The 19,039-nt window shown below is 43.0% G+C and overlaps 1 protein-coding gene across 1 annotated transcript in view; it reads left to right on the top strand.

Annotated features, from left to right (window-relative positions):
- DNAH7 (dynein axonemal heavy chain 7) overlaps nucleotides 1-19,039 on the top strand; it is a 574,291-nt gene that overhangs the window by 55,196 nt on the left and 500,056 nt on the right. Inside the window, exons 10-11 of the mRNA XM_040440176.1 lie at nucleotides 12,982-13,161; nucleotides 15,542-15,808. Of these exons, the coding sequence (XP_040296110.1) occupies nucleotides 12,982-13,161; nucleotides 15,542-15,808 (447 nt within the window). The remainder of the gene's footprint in view (nucleotides 1-12,981; nucleotides 13,162-15,541; nucleotides 15,809-19,039) is intronic.

Genomic DNA, 19,039 nt, shown 5'->3' with positions numbered 1-19,039 from the left:
AGGACAGAAATAGCGGGTGTCACGCCTTATTCCACTCCTGCTACAGACACGACATCTTTTTCGGGGTGGCGCTTGGTTTGAGGTACCAGCAACGACATTGGGGAAATGTCGCTCGTGTAGACAGCTCACTACACTAGTGGTTGGGATACAGGAGGTTCTCGATGATCTCTTCCTGAAATTTGAGGAAGGATCTTGTTCTCCCAGCCTTACTGTAGAGAACTAAACTATTGTACATAGCCAATTGAATCAGGTATACAGACACCTTCTTATACCAGCGTCTGGTCCTGCGGGAGACTAAATAAGTTGCCAACATCTGGTCATTGAAGTCCACCCCTCCCATGAGCAAATTATAGTCGTGGACCGAGAGGGGCTTTTCAATGACACTGGTTGCCCGTTCAATTTGGATTGTCGTGTCTGCGTGAATGGAGGAGAGCATGTAAACGTCACGCTTGTCTCTCCATTTCACCGCGAGCAGTTCTTCGTTACACAAGGCAGCCCTCTCCTCCCTTGCAAGATGGGTGGTAACGAGCCGTTGGGGGAAGCCCCAGCGACTAGGTCGCGCGGTGCCACAGCAGCCAATCTGTTCTAGAAACAAATGCCTGAAGAGGGGCACACTTGTGTAGAAATTGTCCACATAAAGGTGGTACCCTTTGCCAAATAAGGGTGACACCAAGTCCCAGACTGGCTTCCCACTTCTCCCCAGGTAGTCAGGGCAACCGACCGGCTCCAGGTTCTGATCTTTACCCTCATAGACACGAAATTTGTGCATATAGCCTGTGGCCCTTTCACAGAGCTTATACAATTTGACCCCATACCGGGCGTGCTTGCTTGGGATGTATTGTTTAAAGCCAAGGCGCCCGGTAAAATGTATCAGGGACTCGTCTATGCAGCTGTTTTGCTCAGGGGTATACAAATCTGCAAATTTGGTGTTAAAGTGGTCTATGAGGGGCCGAATTTTGTGGAGCCGGTCAAAAGCTGGGTGGCCTCTGGGACGAGAGGTGCTGTTATCACTAAAGTGCAGGAAACGCAGGATGGTCTCAAATCGTGTCCTGGACATGGCAGCAGAGAACATGGGCATGTGATGAATTGGGTTCGTGGTCCAATATGACCGCAATTCATGCTTTTTTGTCAGGCCCATGTTGAGGAGAAGGCCCAGAAAAGTTTTAAATTCGGAAACTTGGACAGGTTTCCACCGGAAAGACTGGGCATAAAAGCTTCCCGGGTTGGTGGCTATAAATTGAGTGGCATACCGGTTTGTTTCTGCCACGACTAAGTCAAAGAGCTCCGCAGTGAAGAACAGCTCAAAAAAAAACAGTGCCGATCCGATCTGAGCTGTCTCAACCCGAACTCCAGACTGGGCGATGAAAGGGGGAACTACTGGTGCGGCTGAAGATGGGGGCTGCCAATCAGGGTTTGCCAGCACCTCAGGGACTCTAGGGGCTCTACGGGCCTGTCTGTGCGGTGGCTGCGATGGGGGAACTACTGCACGTGCCACCGTACCAGCTTCAACTGCCCTTCTGGTGCTCGCCACTTCACCATGTTCTACGTCAGTGCTGGTACTAGGTCCAGGATGGGCTGCGCTGCTGGTGTATGCCTCGCCACGTAATCCAACAGTGCCAGCCCCACACTGCTGCCCTTGAAGCGGATCCTGTGCAACCTGTGGTCTAGCAACACGGGGCCGGGTACGCCTGGTGGTATCAGGGACCTCAACCTCATCGTCCGAACTTTGGGTCAGACTGCCACGGCTTTCTACAGGTTCGTATTCTGACCCGCTGGATTCGTCAGATAAGGGTTCCCATTCCTCATCCGACTGGGTCAGAAGCCTGTAGGCCTCTTCAGAAGAATACCCCTTACTTCCCATTTGGTCAACTAAATTTAGGGGTTATTCCCTGAGACTACCCAAGAAAAAAAGCAAGCCTGTCTTGCAAATGTGAGGCTAGCGAAGTACAGGAAGCCGCTGCGATTGATAAAAAATATCAAAACAGATTTTTTTTTTATCGCCGCAGCGCTTGTGTAGTGATTGTGCAGTGATAAAAAATAAATAAAAATTTTGTCACTGCGGCGGGGCGGGCGTGGGTGAACGCACGTGTGGGCGACCAATCAGGCCTGATCGGGCAAACACTGCGTTTTGGGTGGAGGGCGAGCTAAGGTGACACAAATACTATTATAGATCTGACTATGATCAGTTATAATCACTTACAGATACTATAAAGTACCAATGCTGATTAGCGATACGCTATTTAGCGAATCAGTGACTGCGGTGCGGTGGGCTGGGCGCTAACTGAAGCTAACTACCTACCAAAGGGGCCTAAACTATCCTAAACCTAACAGTCAATACTGGTGGAAAAAAAAAAGTGACAGTTTACACTGATCACTTTTTTCCCTTTCACTAGTGATTGACAGGGGTGATCAAGGGTTTAATTGGGGTGATGGGGGGGGATCTGGGGCTAAGGCTGGGTTCACACTTGAGCGTTTTACAGCGCGTTCAAACGCACTGTAAAACGCTCAACACATAAAAACCAATGCTTCCCTATGGCCCTGGTTCTCACTTGAGCGTTTTACAGCGCGTTTGAACGCGCTGAAAAACGCCCTACGCTCAAACAAGTTCTTGAGCTTCTTTGGGGGCGTTTTGACGCGCGTTTGTGGCCATAGGACACTGCAGTCAATCACACAAACGCGCGTCAAACGCGCGTTTACTATTGCAAAAAACGCGCATAAAAACGCGCGACAAAAACGCGCGTTAAACGCGCATATCAAATACGCTCAGGTCTGAACCCAGCCTAAGTGTAGTGTTTGGTGTGTACTCACAGTGATGTCTGCTCCTCTGCTGGGACCAACCGACGAAAAGGACCCAGCAGAGAGCACAAAAGCCATTTAGCACATTATATTTATAAATATAATGTGTTATATGGCTTTTGGTTTGTTTATTTAAAAGTCACCAACCTGCCAGCGGTGATTATTGGCTGGCAGGCTGATGACCAACTCCTTCTGCAACTTTTGCCGACCCGCACTGCGCATGTGCGGGCCGCATATGCGCGTAATCTCGCGTCTCGCGAGATGACGCGCCGATGCGTCCGAGGAATAACCCGGCCACCCGCAGGACGCATCCCTGCGTTAGGCGGTCGGGAGGTGGTTAATGGAGAGCTTGTCTCAAGAGTGTTAAAATAGTGTAGATACAATTATTTTTTTTAAATAGTGTGGGTCCAATTATAAAAAAAAAATGTGAAGGCAGTAATGCAAAAAAATATAAAAATCATAGAAATGTATTATTCTGTACAAAGTCTTTGGTTTGTTGATGACAAACAATTGCGCAGCTTTCAAATGAGGAGTAATCGAGATATGTGGGCCAACCAGGGAGAGGAATCAGCACTATATGACTATACGCCGAAATGCCGTCAATGGTCGGCTCACATACCGCGGTCTAGGTTAGATGAACCCAAAGATTTCGATTTCTGCATTCAAACCAGTAGGAATGAGTGTATCAAATTCATATATTCTCTTCGATTCGGCTCTAGACATTTGTGCTATATAGTCCCCCCCCCCCCTCCGCCATTGTTTTTTGATCTTTTCCAATGCTGTAAATAAAATATAGTTGGCTAGGGTCTCTGTGGTGAACTTCTGCAAAGTGTTTAGATACAGAGTGTTGATCGTAACCTTTTTTGATGTTTGCTATATGTTCAGCTACCCGTTTCTTTAGGGTGCGTTTAGTCCTGCCGATATATTGTTTTCTGCATGTACATTGTAACAGATATATTACACCTGATAATGAACAGGATAGATGTTCTTTAATTTCAAAATGATAATGCATTCTGAGTAGAGGAAATTGTCAGTTTATTTTGGAAAATTGGTAACTTTGCAGTTACTACAGGTGCCACAGCAAAAAAAAACTTTGCGCCATAGCCAATTTTGTTTTACTTTATACATTTTATTTTTATTTTGAATGGTAGGGGCAATTTTAATGCCCAAATTTGAAGCTTTAGTATATGCAATATGAGGTCTTGGTGTTAATATTGCTCCAATTAATTTGTCCTTTAGCAAATGATGCCAGTGGTTATTGATGATTTTCTCTATTTTTTTGTGTTGTGCTTGAAATGGTAATATAATTCTCATGTTTTCAACAGTTTGTTCCTCTTTATGTTGTTTTATAAAAAAAATCTGACCTTTCCATTGACCTAACTTTATTCAAAGACGTTTCTATTATTCTTTTCAGTAAGCTGTTGTGTTAATTTTGTAGCTTCTATTTCAAACTGTGTGTCTTCAGTGCAATTCCGTTAGATTCTTCTGAATTGGCTTGTAGGGATATTGATCAGCCATCTATGTAGATGGCAACTGGAAGATAACATGAAACTATTTTTCATTGTAGGCTTATAATACATCTGACATACAAGTTTATTGTTTACTGTTTTTATGGTTAAGTCGAGAAATTCTACTTGAGATCTGCTTACCATACTTGTAAATTTTAGATTTCTATTGATGTTGATTTCTTGTAAAAAAGACGATAATTCTTGTTGACTGGGGGTGTGCGCCTCCGCGCAAGCGCAGTAGCACGGCACGGTGCCTCCGCGCAAGTGCAGTACCAGGGCGCGGTTGGGCGCACGCGCGGTGTCCGTGCGCGCGTCCATGAGTCAACGCTCACTGTAATTTTACCTTACCCATGCCCTGGTACTGCGCTTGTGCTGAGGCGACGTGCCGTGGTACTGTGCTTGCACGGAGGCGCACACCCAAGGCACACCCCTGGAAGTCACGTGGGGTAAGGGAATTTGACGAGGTAAGGTTTTCTGACAGAACACCGGCACAGACAGCAGACGAACGCACATACTCCAGCGTGGTCTCCATAGGCAGTAAAGTACAGATTTTCATCAATATCGGGTGTTTTTATCATCACTTTGCAAATGCAAACCTTACAAGTGACAATATAGGTGCACACCACAAACTAAAGTGCTCCAACGATTTGGGCTGCTTTCACACCTGCGTTTAGGTGCGGATCCGTCTGGCATCTGCACAGACTGATCCGAAACCTATATGCAAACGCTTTTATCCGTTCAGAACGGATCCGTTTTTGTTCATGATAATGCAAACGGATCCGTTTTGACTTACACTGAAAGTCAATGGGAGGCGGATCCGTTTTCAATTGCACCATATTGTGTCAGTAAAAACGGATCCGTCCCCATTGACTTACATTGTAAGTCAGGACGGATCCGTTTGGCTCAGTTTCGTCAGACGGACATCAAAACGCTGCAAGAAGCGTTTTGGTGTCCGCCTCCAGAGCGGAATGGAGGCTGAACGGAGGCAAACTGATGCATTCTGAACGGATCCTTTTCCAAATTCAGAATGCATTGGGGCTGAACTGATCCGTTTGGGTCCGCTTGTGAGAGCCCTGAAACGGATCTCACAGGCGGACCCAGAAACGCCAGTGTGAAAGTAGCCTTACTGGAAACACAGTACATACATTGCTCATTGATGTTATGCAAATGACCTATCCAACAAACTTTTGTTTTAAAGGTCAGGCTGTGTAAGCCATTCATGTTATAATTGCCACTAAAGGACATATAACCCTCAATTATACTGTGACTTTTGATATTGAAAGTAGGAGAACTATACCGATACAATAACCAAGTGAAAGAACCATTATTGATACAACAATCCAGCAATTAATGCACATATTTCTTCACCTACAATAATAAGTGTGGATATTTGAATATATAATTATTTTTATAATTAGAGTTATATGGGATTTTAATGATTGTATAATTTCCATTTTAATTAGCATTGTGTTTTTATTATTTTTTATTTTTTATAATAAGTGTGATCTCAATAAAAATAAATAATTATCTATAAACTACAGTAATGTGCACGAACAAAGGATAAACTGAGACTAGACGGGTATAGTAGCAAAACATACATATACTTTATTAGACAATACATAAAAAGTTTATTATATGTGATGTATCACATCAGATAAAAAGGTGGACTACACCTGAGGGGACATAACATAGTTACATAACAATTAGGGGAAGAGGGCAGTGAGGCTAACAATAAGCTAAGATGTACAACAGGCGCACTAACTTATGCGGATGTCACATACAATTGTCACAAATGTCCAGAAAAAGTGCAGATGTATATATTTCCAAACATATACACATATATACACGCATATGGGACAAGACCTATTCTACATGTTAAAGATGTCACAAGTATCCATATTTTTGCTGGTATACATGTATATATCTCCGAAAAAGAGGCTGCCATTGCACCAAAGACAAAAATCCCAGCTCGAGACATACACGTGGATAGCAACTGGTCACTCGAATGGTCCCATCCACTTGTGAAAAAGAGTAATGTCTAAATCTCAGCAAAAAAGTGCGTATGTGCATAGTATCAACTATTATAAAAATATAAATAAAAAACCAAGTCCTATAGACATGCATGAACATATATGTACATATCACCTTGAAGGCAAATAAGGTTACTGCCAGTGCCTTAAAATAGAGCCATGTATGGAGGCATATACATATACAAATATATACACAGGAATAGATCACCTAAATAACTGTCTAACAAGTAGAGTCAAAGATCACAGAGATCGACCCCTGCAGCAAACACAAGAGTAACTAAATTGTATCACAAAGACATTGGTTTACAAAGCAAAGGGCAGCCTCACGCTATGAAATTACATACCCATAAAATGAAAGACTGTCCAACTCAGGAGAGCCACGTACCCCGACGCGCGTTTCGGCTGGAATGCCTTCTTCTGGGGGATGTGGCTCACCCTGCAATGTGTCTATATTTAATGTGTCTATATTTAAAGGTGCTTTAAATATAGACACATTGCAGGGTGAGCCACATTTGTGACAATTGTATGTGACATCCGCATAAGTTAGTGCGCCTGTTGTACATCTTAGCTATTGTTAGCCTCACTGCCCTCTTCCCCTAATTGTTATGTAACTATGTTATGTGCCCTCAGGTGTAGTCCACCTTTTTATCTGATCTGATACATCACATATAATAAACCTTTTATGTATTGTCTAATAAAGTATATGTATATTTTGCTACTATATCCGTCTAGTCTCAGTTTATCCTTTGTTTGTGTATGTTTATGTACACTGAGTGGGTACGTCACTATAGGGTACTCTCCATCACATAGGATCACTAAATGTGAACGCAAATCTGTGTGCATTCTGTGACTGTTGTAGTCTAACTACAGTAATGTGATTGATCCATACAGAGCCGGATAGGGAGTGCCAGCCTATGTATTTCATACTATAATTCTCCTTTTTTTTGGACATTGGGTGTGTCTAAAGGTGTGTGCACCCATTCCCTACTTAAACTTCTGGTGTCTCAAACTACATATATTATTCAATTTTTATACATAAGAACACAATGGTCACTGTGGCTGAACTTCAAAGATCCTGTGTACAGAGGGGAGAAACTTTCAGAAAATCAACCATCACAGAACTCTACCAATCTGGACGTTATGGTAGAGTGGCCAGAAAAAGCGTCTCCTCGGTAAAAGACACATGAAAGCCCATCTGGAGTTTGCAAAAAAACAAGGCACCTAAACAAGAATCTCTGGTATGATGCAATCAAGATGGAACATTTTGGCCTCAATCCTGAATGTCATGTGTGGAAGAAATCAAACATTGCTCATCACCTGCATTGAAGCATGGTGGTTTTCAGTGGCTGGGACAGGAAGACTGGTCAGAGTTGAGGGAAAGCTGAATGAGGCTTTTCTTAATGAAATCCTGATCCAGTGTGCTCTGGACCTTAGACTGGGTCGAAGGTTCACCTTTCAACAAGACACTGACCCAAAGCACACAGCCAAGACAGAACAGGAGTGGCTTAAGGACTACTCTTTGTATGTCCTTGAGTGGCCCAGCCAGAGCCCTGACTCAAACTGAATCAAACATCTCTGGCGAGACCTCAAAATTGCTATCCATCGACAGTCCCCATCCAACCTGACTGAGCATGAAAGAATCTGAAGAGAAAAATGGCCGAAAATCCCCAAATCCAAGTGTGCAAACCTTGTGGCATCATGCCCAAGAAGACTGGAGGCGGAAATCTTGAAAATTGCTTTAACTGAGTACTGAGTAAAGCGTCTGAATACTTATGCCAATGCAATATTTTAGATTTTCATTTTTAATAAATTCGCAAATATTTTTAATATCTGTTCTAACTTTCTCTTTATGGGTTATCGAGTTCAGATTAATGTGGAGCAACATAAGAAAATGTAAAATGGTCTGAAGACTTTCCAAGTACATTGTAATCTTAAATTCAGTTACATTAAGCAGCAAGGCAATAATCCAAAGCTTGTCCAATCCAAAAGCATGTCCATCCATGAATTGCTCAAAGGAAACTAAAGTAAATTAAAAGTCATCAGTATCTTATCAGTGGGCGTCTGGAACCCAGGACCCACACCGATCAGCTGTTTGAGAAGGCACCAGCGCTCCTGTGAGCAATGTGGCCTTCTCCTGCTTTTCTTAGGCTAGTGATGACATGTTCATAGATCACGTGGTCTAGGAGCAGCTCAGCCCTATTCAAATGAATGGCGCTGAGCTGCAATACCAAGCACAGCCAATATACAATGTACTGTGCTGTGCTTTGTAAGCTGCAAGAAGGCAGCGGCGCTGCCTGTGTGCTCCTCCTTTTCAAAACAGCTGATCAGTGGGGGTCCCAGGTTTTGAACCCCCACCGATCAGATCTTAATGTTTTGGAGTAGCCTAGTTAATGGGGTTGTGCAGGATTTTGATGTTTATTGCTTATTCTCAGGATAGGTCATCAATATTAGATCGATGGCAGCTAACACCAGGCACCCCTGCCAATCACCCCTTTGTTGAAGTTAATGTTAGCAGTGCTGCAGTTTCCAGCTCCGTCCACTACCCAATGGATGGAGTTTAGTTCTGTCGGTGGAGCTACAGTGATTCAGCTGGTCGGAGGTGGTGCCAGGTATCAGACCCCCGCTGATTCTGAAAATAGGCCATTAATATAAAAATCCTGGAGACTCCTTATAGTCCTGATCCCGTTGAAATATTGTTATAGGACCTTATATGAGTTTGAATGCCCTCCAATCATTAATTTGTTCATTTATAATATGTATTCTGAGTTTATTGAGGATATTACATTTGGTTTAAATATCTGACATAATGAAGCATGACAAATATGCACAAACTACTAAAATTATAATTATTTATTTTAAAACTGTTAATGCTCGTTGCTGGACATATGACAAGGGTTTCCATACAAAATATAAAGCAAAAACAAGCACAATAAACGTGCAATAACCATGACAGATTGGTACATAGGGGGAGAGGACCCTGTCTGTAAGGACATACAGTCTTCAAGGGAATTGGGAAGTAGAGAAAGCTCTCACATATCTGTGTAGTAGCGGCAGGGATATTGTAAATTGTAGGCTTTTCTGAAGAGGTTGGTTTTAAGGTTGTGTTTGAAAGTCTGGATGTGGGAAGAAAATCTGATGTGCTGAAGTAGTCAGTTCCAGAGTATGAGCAGCAGACTGGAGGAGGGCAAAGAAGCAGGTGTTGTGGCGATCGGAGATTGTTTGGGGATGTATCGGGAGAGTAGGTCAGAAATGTAAAAAGGGGACAGGTTGTTGATCGCCTTGTATTCTATTGGTAGTATTCTGTACTGTATTGGTTTGGAGTGGGGAGTCAGTCAAGGTATTGTCAGAGGGGAAAAGTGGATTAACTGCGCAGCAGAGTTCAGGATGGTTTGGAGGGGTGCAAGAGTGTGAGAAGGGAGGATGTTGCAGTAGTATAGTGGGAGATGATGACATGCACTAGCATTTTAGTTGACTTGGGGTGTAGAGGAAGGGATAGATATAAGAATTTTTGGGTTGTAGTTGTCTGCTGCTGTAGTCCCATAGACCTACAGCGGCGAGCAGGAAGACAGAAGGGAGACTGCATGTGTGCGCTGCGCGCGCCTTCTCCTCAAACAGCTGATCAGATCTGATGTTGATGACTTATCCTGAGGATAGGTCATCAATAGAAAAAGCCTGCACAACCTCTTTAAGCCCCAGTTACACTGCACAATTACTGGAAACAAGTCCTCATTCCTGATATCTGGCCTGTATTCCTGATATCTGGCCTAGAAATGAGCATTCACTCTTTTGTCAGGTGATTTGCTTATTTTATCAGGATGAGAGATGTACCATTATCATCTGAACATCTCCCTGTGTAATCAATGATGGGCAACCGATAATCAATAGAACTGAATGAGGAAGGAATGACACTGATAGTGATCATTCCTTCCCATTCACTTTGCATCGGCCTGTATAAAAGGAGTGCACAGTTTCTCAATGGGGTCGCAGCACAGGGAGTACAGACGGGAGCGCATATTTCTGCTTCTGCCCCTGCCCCATGGAGGTTTACTAAATGCTGGCATAGCACATGGGTACCCTGTAACAATGGGCTATGCCAGGATTAATTTTAAGCGCAAACGCTATTAAAAATACAAAAAGCATTAATTAAGTATATTACAAAAAGTGTTATTATGGCATTAGGGACATTTTAACAAAACATTATTCAAAAGTTTAGTTATTCTTTAAGTTTTCGGAGTAGTTTGAAAATTAAGGACATTAGTTACCATAAAGTAAATTGGAACAGGTTTTAACCCTAGATGTCAGTTGCTTCTTTGGATGAACAGAAAGCAAACTGTAGTGTTGAGTGAATCGAGCTTCAGATCCTAGATCCAAAGTCAATTCATTCAAAACTTTGTCTGAATGCTGTATGGAGATCAGTGGCATAGCGTGGGTTGCCAGCACCCGGGGCAAGCCAAGTATTGTGCCCCCCCCAACCTGTGGCCCCTTTTTACAGATAATGTAGTAGATATCACCTGCAGTCCTATGTAACACCACAGATAACACGGTGATAACTCTCTGTGTACAGATAATGTAGTAGATGGGTGTGAGGCCCCAGATTTCAGAACACACACAGTGTGACCTAAAGTCTGGGGCCAGGATGCGGCAGGGTGGGCCAAATTCTATATCCACCCTCCCATCACTACACAACATACAGGGTAACACAGTGCCCCATACCTCTTACATCCATTGATGTCTCCTTTGATATAGATGTTCCTTCCCTCTTTCCTCATCTTCTCCTTTCAGACCAGACCACCATTTTTTAGCCATTTCTCATCTCTGCAGTTTGACAAAAAAATCTTAGTTTACTACTTTTCCATCATCCTCCCATCTTCTGGACAAATCATCCTACCATCCCGAATACTGTGCTGCCGTGCTCCCCAATACTATACTGCAGAAACAGATAAACCCCCTGATAATAGTAGTACCATGCAGATAGTGTCCTTTAATAATTATTGGCATGCAGTGTCCTAAAATAACTGCATCCAGCAAATAGTGCCCCTGACACTAATAGTGTAAACATAACATCCCCCAACAATAATTGTGATAAGCTGATACTGTTCCATGTTGCCCCCACAGTAATAGTGCTCCCAAAAGTCCCTCCAATAGGAATAATTCTCTGCTAGAGCACACATGGTAGTAATAGTGCTCCTACAGTGCCCCAAACATGTCCCCACTGTGCCCCAGGCGTAATAATACTCCCATAGTGCCCATACTAGTAGTCATGTTCCCCCTAGACCCCCAGTAGTAATAAAGCCCACCATAATGCCCCCCAGTAGTAATAATTCTCCTTATAATGTGACAGTGCAAAAAATACCCCCTTTTAATGCCCCCAGTTGAGCTAATGTCCCCATATTGCCCCCATAATGTGCCAGTATAAAATACCCCCATAGTGCTCCTCTCCCCCCTTCCTCCTAGTGCCCCCCATAATGTACCAGTATAAAATGCCCCATATATAGTGCCCCAGTAGATGCCCTTAGTTTCCCCCATAATTTGCAAGTTTAAAATACCCCTTCTTAGTGCCCCCGTAGATGACCTTATAGTACTCTTCTCTCCCCTTCCCCATACTTCTCTCCCCTTCCCCATACTGTGCCCCAGTATAAAATGCCCCTATACAGAGCCCCCCAAATAAAATACTCCTTTGTGGCCTCAGTAGATGCCCCCAATAATGTACCAGTAAAAAGTGCCCGAATAATGTGCCAGTAAGAAGTGTCCCCATAGATGCCCCCACAGTGCCCCCCAATAATGTGCCAAAATAAACACTTATATTTGCCTCCATGGCAGCGATGCGATGCAGGCCTCCTCTGGCCTGTGTCCCGTGCTGTACGGCTCAGGCGGCGCGATTACGTCATCGCGCTGCCTGCACCGGCCTGATAGGCTGCAGGCACTAGGCCTGCAGCCTATCAGAGGAACGGGGAAGGGAGACCCCTCCCCTGCCCCGCAGCACATCCATCTGTATCGCTGTCCTGAGGACTGCGATACAGATGACTATGGGGATGAGCGCTTCCACAATGGAAGAGCTCATCTCCCTTTGACCTGCCGCCGCCCCCCACTTGTGAGCAGGATCGCGCTGCCTGGGGTAATCGCCTCACTTTGCCTAATTGGCGGTGCGGCCCTGCTGGCGCCCCCCTAAAATTTTGCACTATAGGGCAACGGCCCCCACGCTACGCCACTGATGGAGATTTGTCTCCGTATAGCATTGAAATGTATGGGCTCAGGCGAGATGAACAGAGTTATCACCGAAGTCTTGTGGGACTTCGGTGAATAACTTCGGGATTTGATATTTAAAACCATTTTAAAAGATGGATCCGAATTTGGCTTTGGTACAGAGGTACCAGCCGGTATTGAAGCCGACTTCGGATCCATGTTTTTAAATGGTTTAAAATTTTTATGCATCCAATCTCATTTATGATTTTGTAATCTTAGGTTCTTGTTGAATTTGTAAATTCGATTTTTTTTCCCCACAAATGGAACAACTGCACATCTGCCACAAGGCAGCTCGATTTTGGCCCTTTTGATCCAAAGTCATTAGTGGGTTTTTCCGCAGGCAGGGCAGATATTTTATAAATCATTATCTTGTTATCTAACTATTACAATTGTGTTTTTTCCAGGATTCAGTTCACCCATATAAACATCCAGGCTTTATAATAAGACTTATTCTTGAGAATACTTCAATTAAATTTGAACCTGATTTTAATGATTATGAAATTGTGCTGCTAAACGTTTATGATGTGATGGTTAAAGCAGTCGGTCTGGTTCCAAGAGTTGAAACAAAGCTATATTCTGAATGGGTGAGTGTTTTATAATGATATCCGTCATTATTTGAACGTGAATACCACATATGCTACATACGTGTATCATACATTGTTGACCATTTAGGTCATTTTCTGGAGGTAATTCTTGTTATTAGCAGCTGCACTTTTTCTCCTCCAACCCAAATTGCAGAAAACTCAGCCATTTAAAGACTCATTCACACATCAGTGTTTTGGTCAGTGATTTCCATAATTGATTGTAAACCAAAACCAGGAGTGGAGCCTCCATAGACATAAAGTGTAAGGGAAAGATATGTACCTGTTCTGTGTTTAGACCCGCACCTGGTTTTTGTTCAAAATCACGAACGCTGACGTGTGAATGAGGCATAACGCTGCTGAAACTTTATACTGTATATTCATTCAGTGCTTGCATCATGTACTGAACCCGTGACGTCAGTATGCAGTGACTAAACTGTAACACTTTCTACAGTAGGGTAATCTATAACTAATACCTTCATACATTACCCTCTATAATACCATAAAGTTTCTGAATACTGTTGCATAGTAATACCAAAATGGCAAAACAATGCAGCAACAATCAGCTTACTTCAAGCGAAGCCTCTCTCATTTTTGATTCTGACTCACTGGAGTTACTGTATTCCCATCTCTGTATTGTCAGAAATGTAGATACTAGGTCACCGATCTATGAATTCATTAGTGGTCTGCGCTTTAGTAGTGTGACAATTTCACAACCGATGCTTATAATTTATTTTCCCCCTCTCTATGTAAAATCTTCAATTAGCGACTGTTCGCTACATGTATCCTTGTAGTAAATAGGCTGCCCAGTGTACAAAAGGTATGCTATAGTGCCTCCATTATTATAAAAACCCCTATAGTACCACTAATAGTTACACTGACTCCAGTAGTTATAATACCCTGTATAGGGGCCCAGTAGTTAGTTAGGTAATGCCTCCCTCATAGTGCATATAATAATTACTGCATCCTCCAAAGTAACAAATAAAATAAAAATCAGATACTCACCTGACTCCCACAACAAGCATCTTCCGCCCCTCATTCAAGTTGCATGCGTCCTTGCCCCAGCATTGTTTGATGTCTGGGTGCAGGCAGCCCCCAAGTCATCATTGCACTGCCTGTGCCATTCTACTGCCTGTAGCATGTGAGAGTGCATGGCGGGGACAAGAGCCATTTGCTCTTGTGCCCTGCCAATGTTTTTATAGATGGGGAAAGGCTTATTATTTATTTGTTTTATATATTTTTTAAGCTTATTTTAAGTACCATTAGGGGACTTGAACATTTGCTCGTCTGATCGCTTCTCCCATAAACTGCTTTTACATGATTTACCATTGCAATCTATGGGAGATTCAGTGTGCTTCTATCAAGCCCTGCCAGAGACAGAGCCTTGTAGGAACTTTGCCATGGAAGGCCTCAGAGCCTTCAGATGGCTGGAGGCTGTCATATCAACCAAACAGCTTCCTCGACCTTTTTGCGCTTCTGGGAAAAGACCACTCAGATGCCTTGGTTGCATTTGACTTCAGCATCTGCACCCATGTGTGCATAAGCACCTGCAGGCATCTGTTGCCAAAAAGGAATTATTTTGGAAATGTCTTTAATTTTAAAAAACATAACCAATCCAATAGTACAATACTGACATTACTTCTGCTGTATTGGGGTTGAAGACCTTGACAAGGATTGGATACAATCCTAGGAGACCTCAGAGTGTCCTACATGACTTATCAGGGCAATCGGGGCACATTTGAGTTGGATCAAATTTGTTTGGACATATCTGTCATACATTTAGACCTTTTTCTACACCTAAAACAGGTGTAGAAAATGGTAAATGAGATGGGCCTGCCAGTCCGTCCCCTTTCCCACCCATGCCACGCCCACAATTTTAGACCTGGCGTGAGCGGGGAGAAGTCACAGATTGCAGCATTCACGGTCCGTGAAAACCTGTCCTGCCTTCCTTCTGAGTGCACGAGCACACGGGGTCATTGGTTGCTATGGTCCGTGATAATCCACGTATGTGTGAATGCGGCCTAACCGTTGTGCCGCAATCTGTGCCTGAATTACTACTAATATAGGCATATTTCAGCTTAATAAATGACCCCCATTGACTTTTGAAAGCCCCTTGAAGAGGAAGGAATGGGGCTGATTTTCAGTCACAGAATATTGTGAAACAAGAGCTGTGTGTGAAGGCCACCCTTACTGTACAGTATATTATCCTTTCCATAGTGAGCTTCAGATTGGCTTCTTACATTTCTATATTAATGTTGCTGTTCTCTACCAACATTTCCTTTAGCAGGGGAATAGAACTCTATGAATTGTCAGTGAGCATATGCTTTGATTGTATGGGCCAGTAATCATGTCTGTATGTTTTTTTTTCTATATATAAATACAGGATCAGTCAAAATTAACTTTAAAGCCAATTATTCCTGAAGAGATTTTGGAAGAACACAAAAGAAAAGTGAAGGAATTTGTAGCCCTGGAGAGCCTTCTGCCTAAGGAACATCTGAAGTTGTATGATAAGTACAGCTTCATCATAACCAAACAGGCAGAGTTGGATGTTCAACAGTTTTTAGCTGAAACCCACACATTTGAAGAAATTATGAGAGAGGTCGTTAAATATGAAAAACTCACAGATGAAATACAGTATAATTCTAGAAAGGTAAAGCATTATAAAAGTTGTAGACCAAGCCTTTTATAAATGGCCAGTTACTGACTCTGCTACTATTGTTTTATGTGACCAATAGAAACAGGGGCACAAAAATGTTTAAAGTGGTATTCCGTTTTTTATTTTTAAATGTATTTGTTTGCTTGCATTCATACCTTTATTATATGAGGCAGTTGACCCTATATGCAGAAGAATGGTATAGCCCATGTAGCATCCGTGGCCTAACTGAAACATGGCCATCATGTGATGCTCTTTACAACCTGACGTTCAGTAAGCAGTGTTACATGACATACATGTGCAGGGTCAGCACACAGGAAAGTTAATAGGACTAACGGTGGAATCATGATTTTTATTGTGGTCATTACAACATTGTGTGCCTGTCTCTAGTTAGTTGTAAAATGACTGCTTGTCATTTATTTTTTAAACTAAACTTTATTAACAACGTGACAACATCACTTAGAGAAGTGATGTTGTTACGTTGTTAATAAAGTTTAGTTTAAAAAATAAATCGGCACACTGAGGTCTGCTTCTACATTGACAGACAGGGGGTGCTGCAGGTAGTAATACTGTATGTGTTCTGCTCCACAGTTAGCTACTATTCACCTGTTAGATACTTGGGCAGTTAAATGAAAGCCAGTCACATGATACTTTTGAGGGTCACATGACAGATGCCATGTTTAGTCCTATCTAGCTCTCCTACGGATGCATTTTACAGAACTAAATGGACTGTACCATTTTTTTCTTTAGGGAGAGGCAAATGCAACAATGTAATACCCGTATTTGCCCATAAGACGCACCTAGGTGTGCTTTTGGTGGGTTTGAGCTAATGGTGGTCTGTGGATAACACTATTATGGGGGATCTGTTGAGGACACTGTTCTAGGGGATCTGTGGGTGACACTGTTATGGGGGATCTGTGGGTGACACTGTTATGGGGGATCTGTGGGTGACACTGTTATGGGGGATCTGTGGGTGACACTGTTATGGGGGATCTGTGGGTGACACTGTTATGGGGGATCTGTGGGTGACACTGTTATGGGGGATCTGTGGGTGACACTGTTATGGGGATCTCTGGATGGCTCTTATTGGGGTCTCTGGATGGCACTGTTATGTGGATCTGTGGATGACACATATATAGCATCTTATTACAAAACAAAGAGGGGGGGGCTATGGCTGAAAATACATATAGAACATTACATAATGCAACAGCACTCTACAAACCAAATAAAGTACAAAGGTATATTGTATTGCCAATGCTATGCTAATAAATTAGAGATGCTTAGCAAATACATTGGAGGCCATTTTGGCACCATAGAGATATAAACCAAAAGGGGCCCAGCATGCATGTGGGACCTACACTTCCTGAATTTCATGGTCGCTGTTATGGCACCCAACAGGTGAGTTTAGTGTTAGGACCCGTCTTATAGAGATCGCCTTGGCGTGCGGCAGACGGGCTCAAATAATTTTGTACAAAATGTATTTGCTAAGCATCTCTAATTTATTAGCATAGCATGTGCAATACAATAGTGCATCTGCGCATTGGGATGTGCTGACCCCCCCCCCCTTTTTTTGTTTTGTAGTTTGTATGGGAGTTGTGGCTGTCTCCTATTTGGTCGTGCACTCCTGTGGCCTGTTTTGCGTCATGGGCTGATTTTAATTAGCATGAGTACATAGTTTGCTTAGCATGCATGCTGGTATTTGTAGTCCCTGGATTTATTGGAGGCCATTTTGGCACCATAGAGATATAAACCAAAAGGGGCATTATATATAGCATCTTGTGCTATGTGTCATCCACAGATCCCCTCCATAAGTGTCCCTGTAGTGTGAATGACCCCCAATACAGGGGGTGGGGGTCGCATCTGGTTTTATAATGACACTGTATATAATCTTATCTGTAATTGTAGGCATTGTTAATATATAAAAATTCAGGGTAATCAGCGCCTGTATTACTTACAAGCGCTCAGTAGCAGGGAGGAGGCAGGCCGGGAGGACGGGCGCTGGCAGCGTGAGTCACTACGTCATGCGCCTGCGCCGCCCACTTTATGAATGAAGCAGGCCGCGTGGGCGCATGACGTAGTGACTCACGCTGCCAGCGCCCGTCCTCCCGGCCTGCCTCCTCCTTCCTCTCTGCTACCGAGCGCTTGTTGTAAGTAATACAGGCGCTGTGACACATCTTTACTGTGATAAAGTTGCTTAGGCTATATTCCTATTATGTTTTGGCCTTAATTTAAAGTAAATACTGTGAAAAGCTCCCAAAGGGTATGTCAAATAGATGCTGTGACCAGGCTTGGGCTGGCCCTAAGGGGGACAGGTGAATCCCCTGGTGGTCCCCTAGTCCCCCACCACCTGCACAAGCTGCACATGGCATGGTACACTGATTGCACTGCAGTACATATAGATAGGCAGAGTACAGCACCTCAAGAAGCCTATGTTGGGTAGATTACGTAACAAATTACCCAGTTTATTATTATAGATGCATAGGGTGGCTGCAATGACTTCTAGGTACAAAGGCAGGACAGCCAGTATCATCTTTCATCAGGAACCTACGTTCTAGAAGTCGCTGCAGGGGCCCTGATAATCGGTCATCCATCTTACAGAGTCTTGCTGCTGTCTGCTACTGCATGAGTAGATAATATTTGAATGTAGTGTTACAATGGGCCCCCAGAATGAATTGTACTGGTGGGCCCAAGGCATGCCAGTCCGACACTGGCTGCGACAGATATCTGTCACCAGTAGATTATAATGGCATCAGTGTAACATGTACGTCATGAGCTTTTAAATAGCTTTCAATAGTTTTTCTATAGCATTCTCCAGGTCATTACAAATTCAACGATACCACATACGTATAGTTTTTGCATTTTAATACAAAAAAAATTAAAAATATATATATTTTTTCTTTTCATTGCTGTGTTCTGACCCCATAACTTTTTATAGTTATGTTTATGGAGATGTGTGGGGGGCTCATTTTTTGCCGGACGATCTGGAGTTTTTGATATTACCATTTTGGGGTGTGAATGACTTTTTGATCACTTTTTATAAAAAAATATTGGGAGATAAAGTGATAAAAAAAAGGGCGAATCAGCCATTATTATTTTTTTCCATTACGCCATTTACCGTATGGGATAACTTTTTTTTTTAGCAATGCCCATGATGTTATTTTGAAAAATTGTTTATTTGATTGGGGGAAAGGGGTTGATTTAAATATTTTGAGCCTTGAATCCTAGTAC

The sequence above is a fragment of the Bufo bufo genome, chromosome 7, assembly GCF_905171765.1.
Source record: "Bufo bufo chromosome 7, aBufBuf1.1, whole genome shotgun sequence".
NCBI classification, from domain to species: Eukaryota; Metazoa; Chordata; class Amphibia; order Anura; family Bufonidae; genus Bufo; species Bufo bufo.
This window is presented reverse-complemented; position numbering and strand designations above follow the sequence as displayed.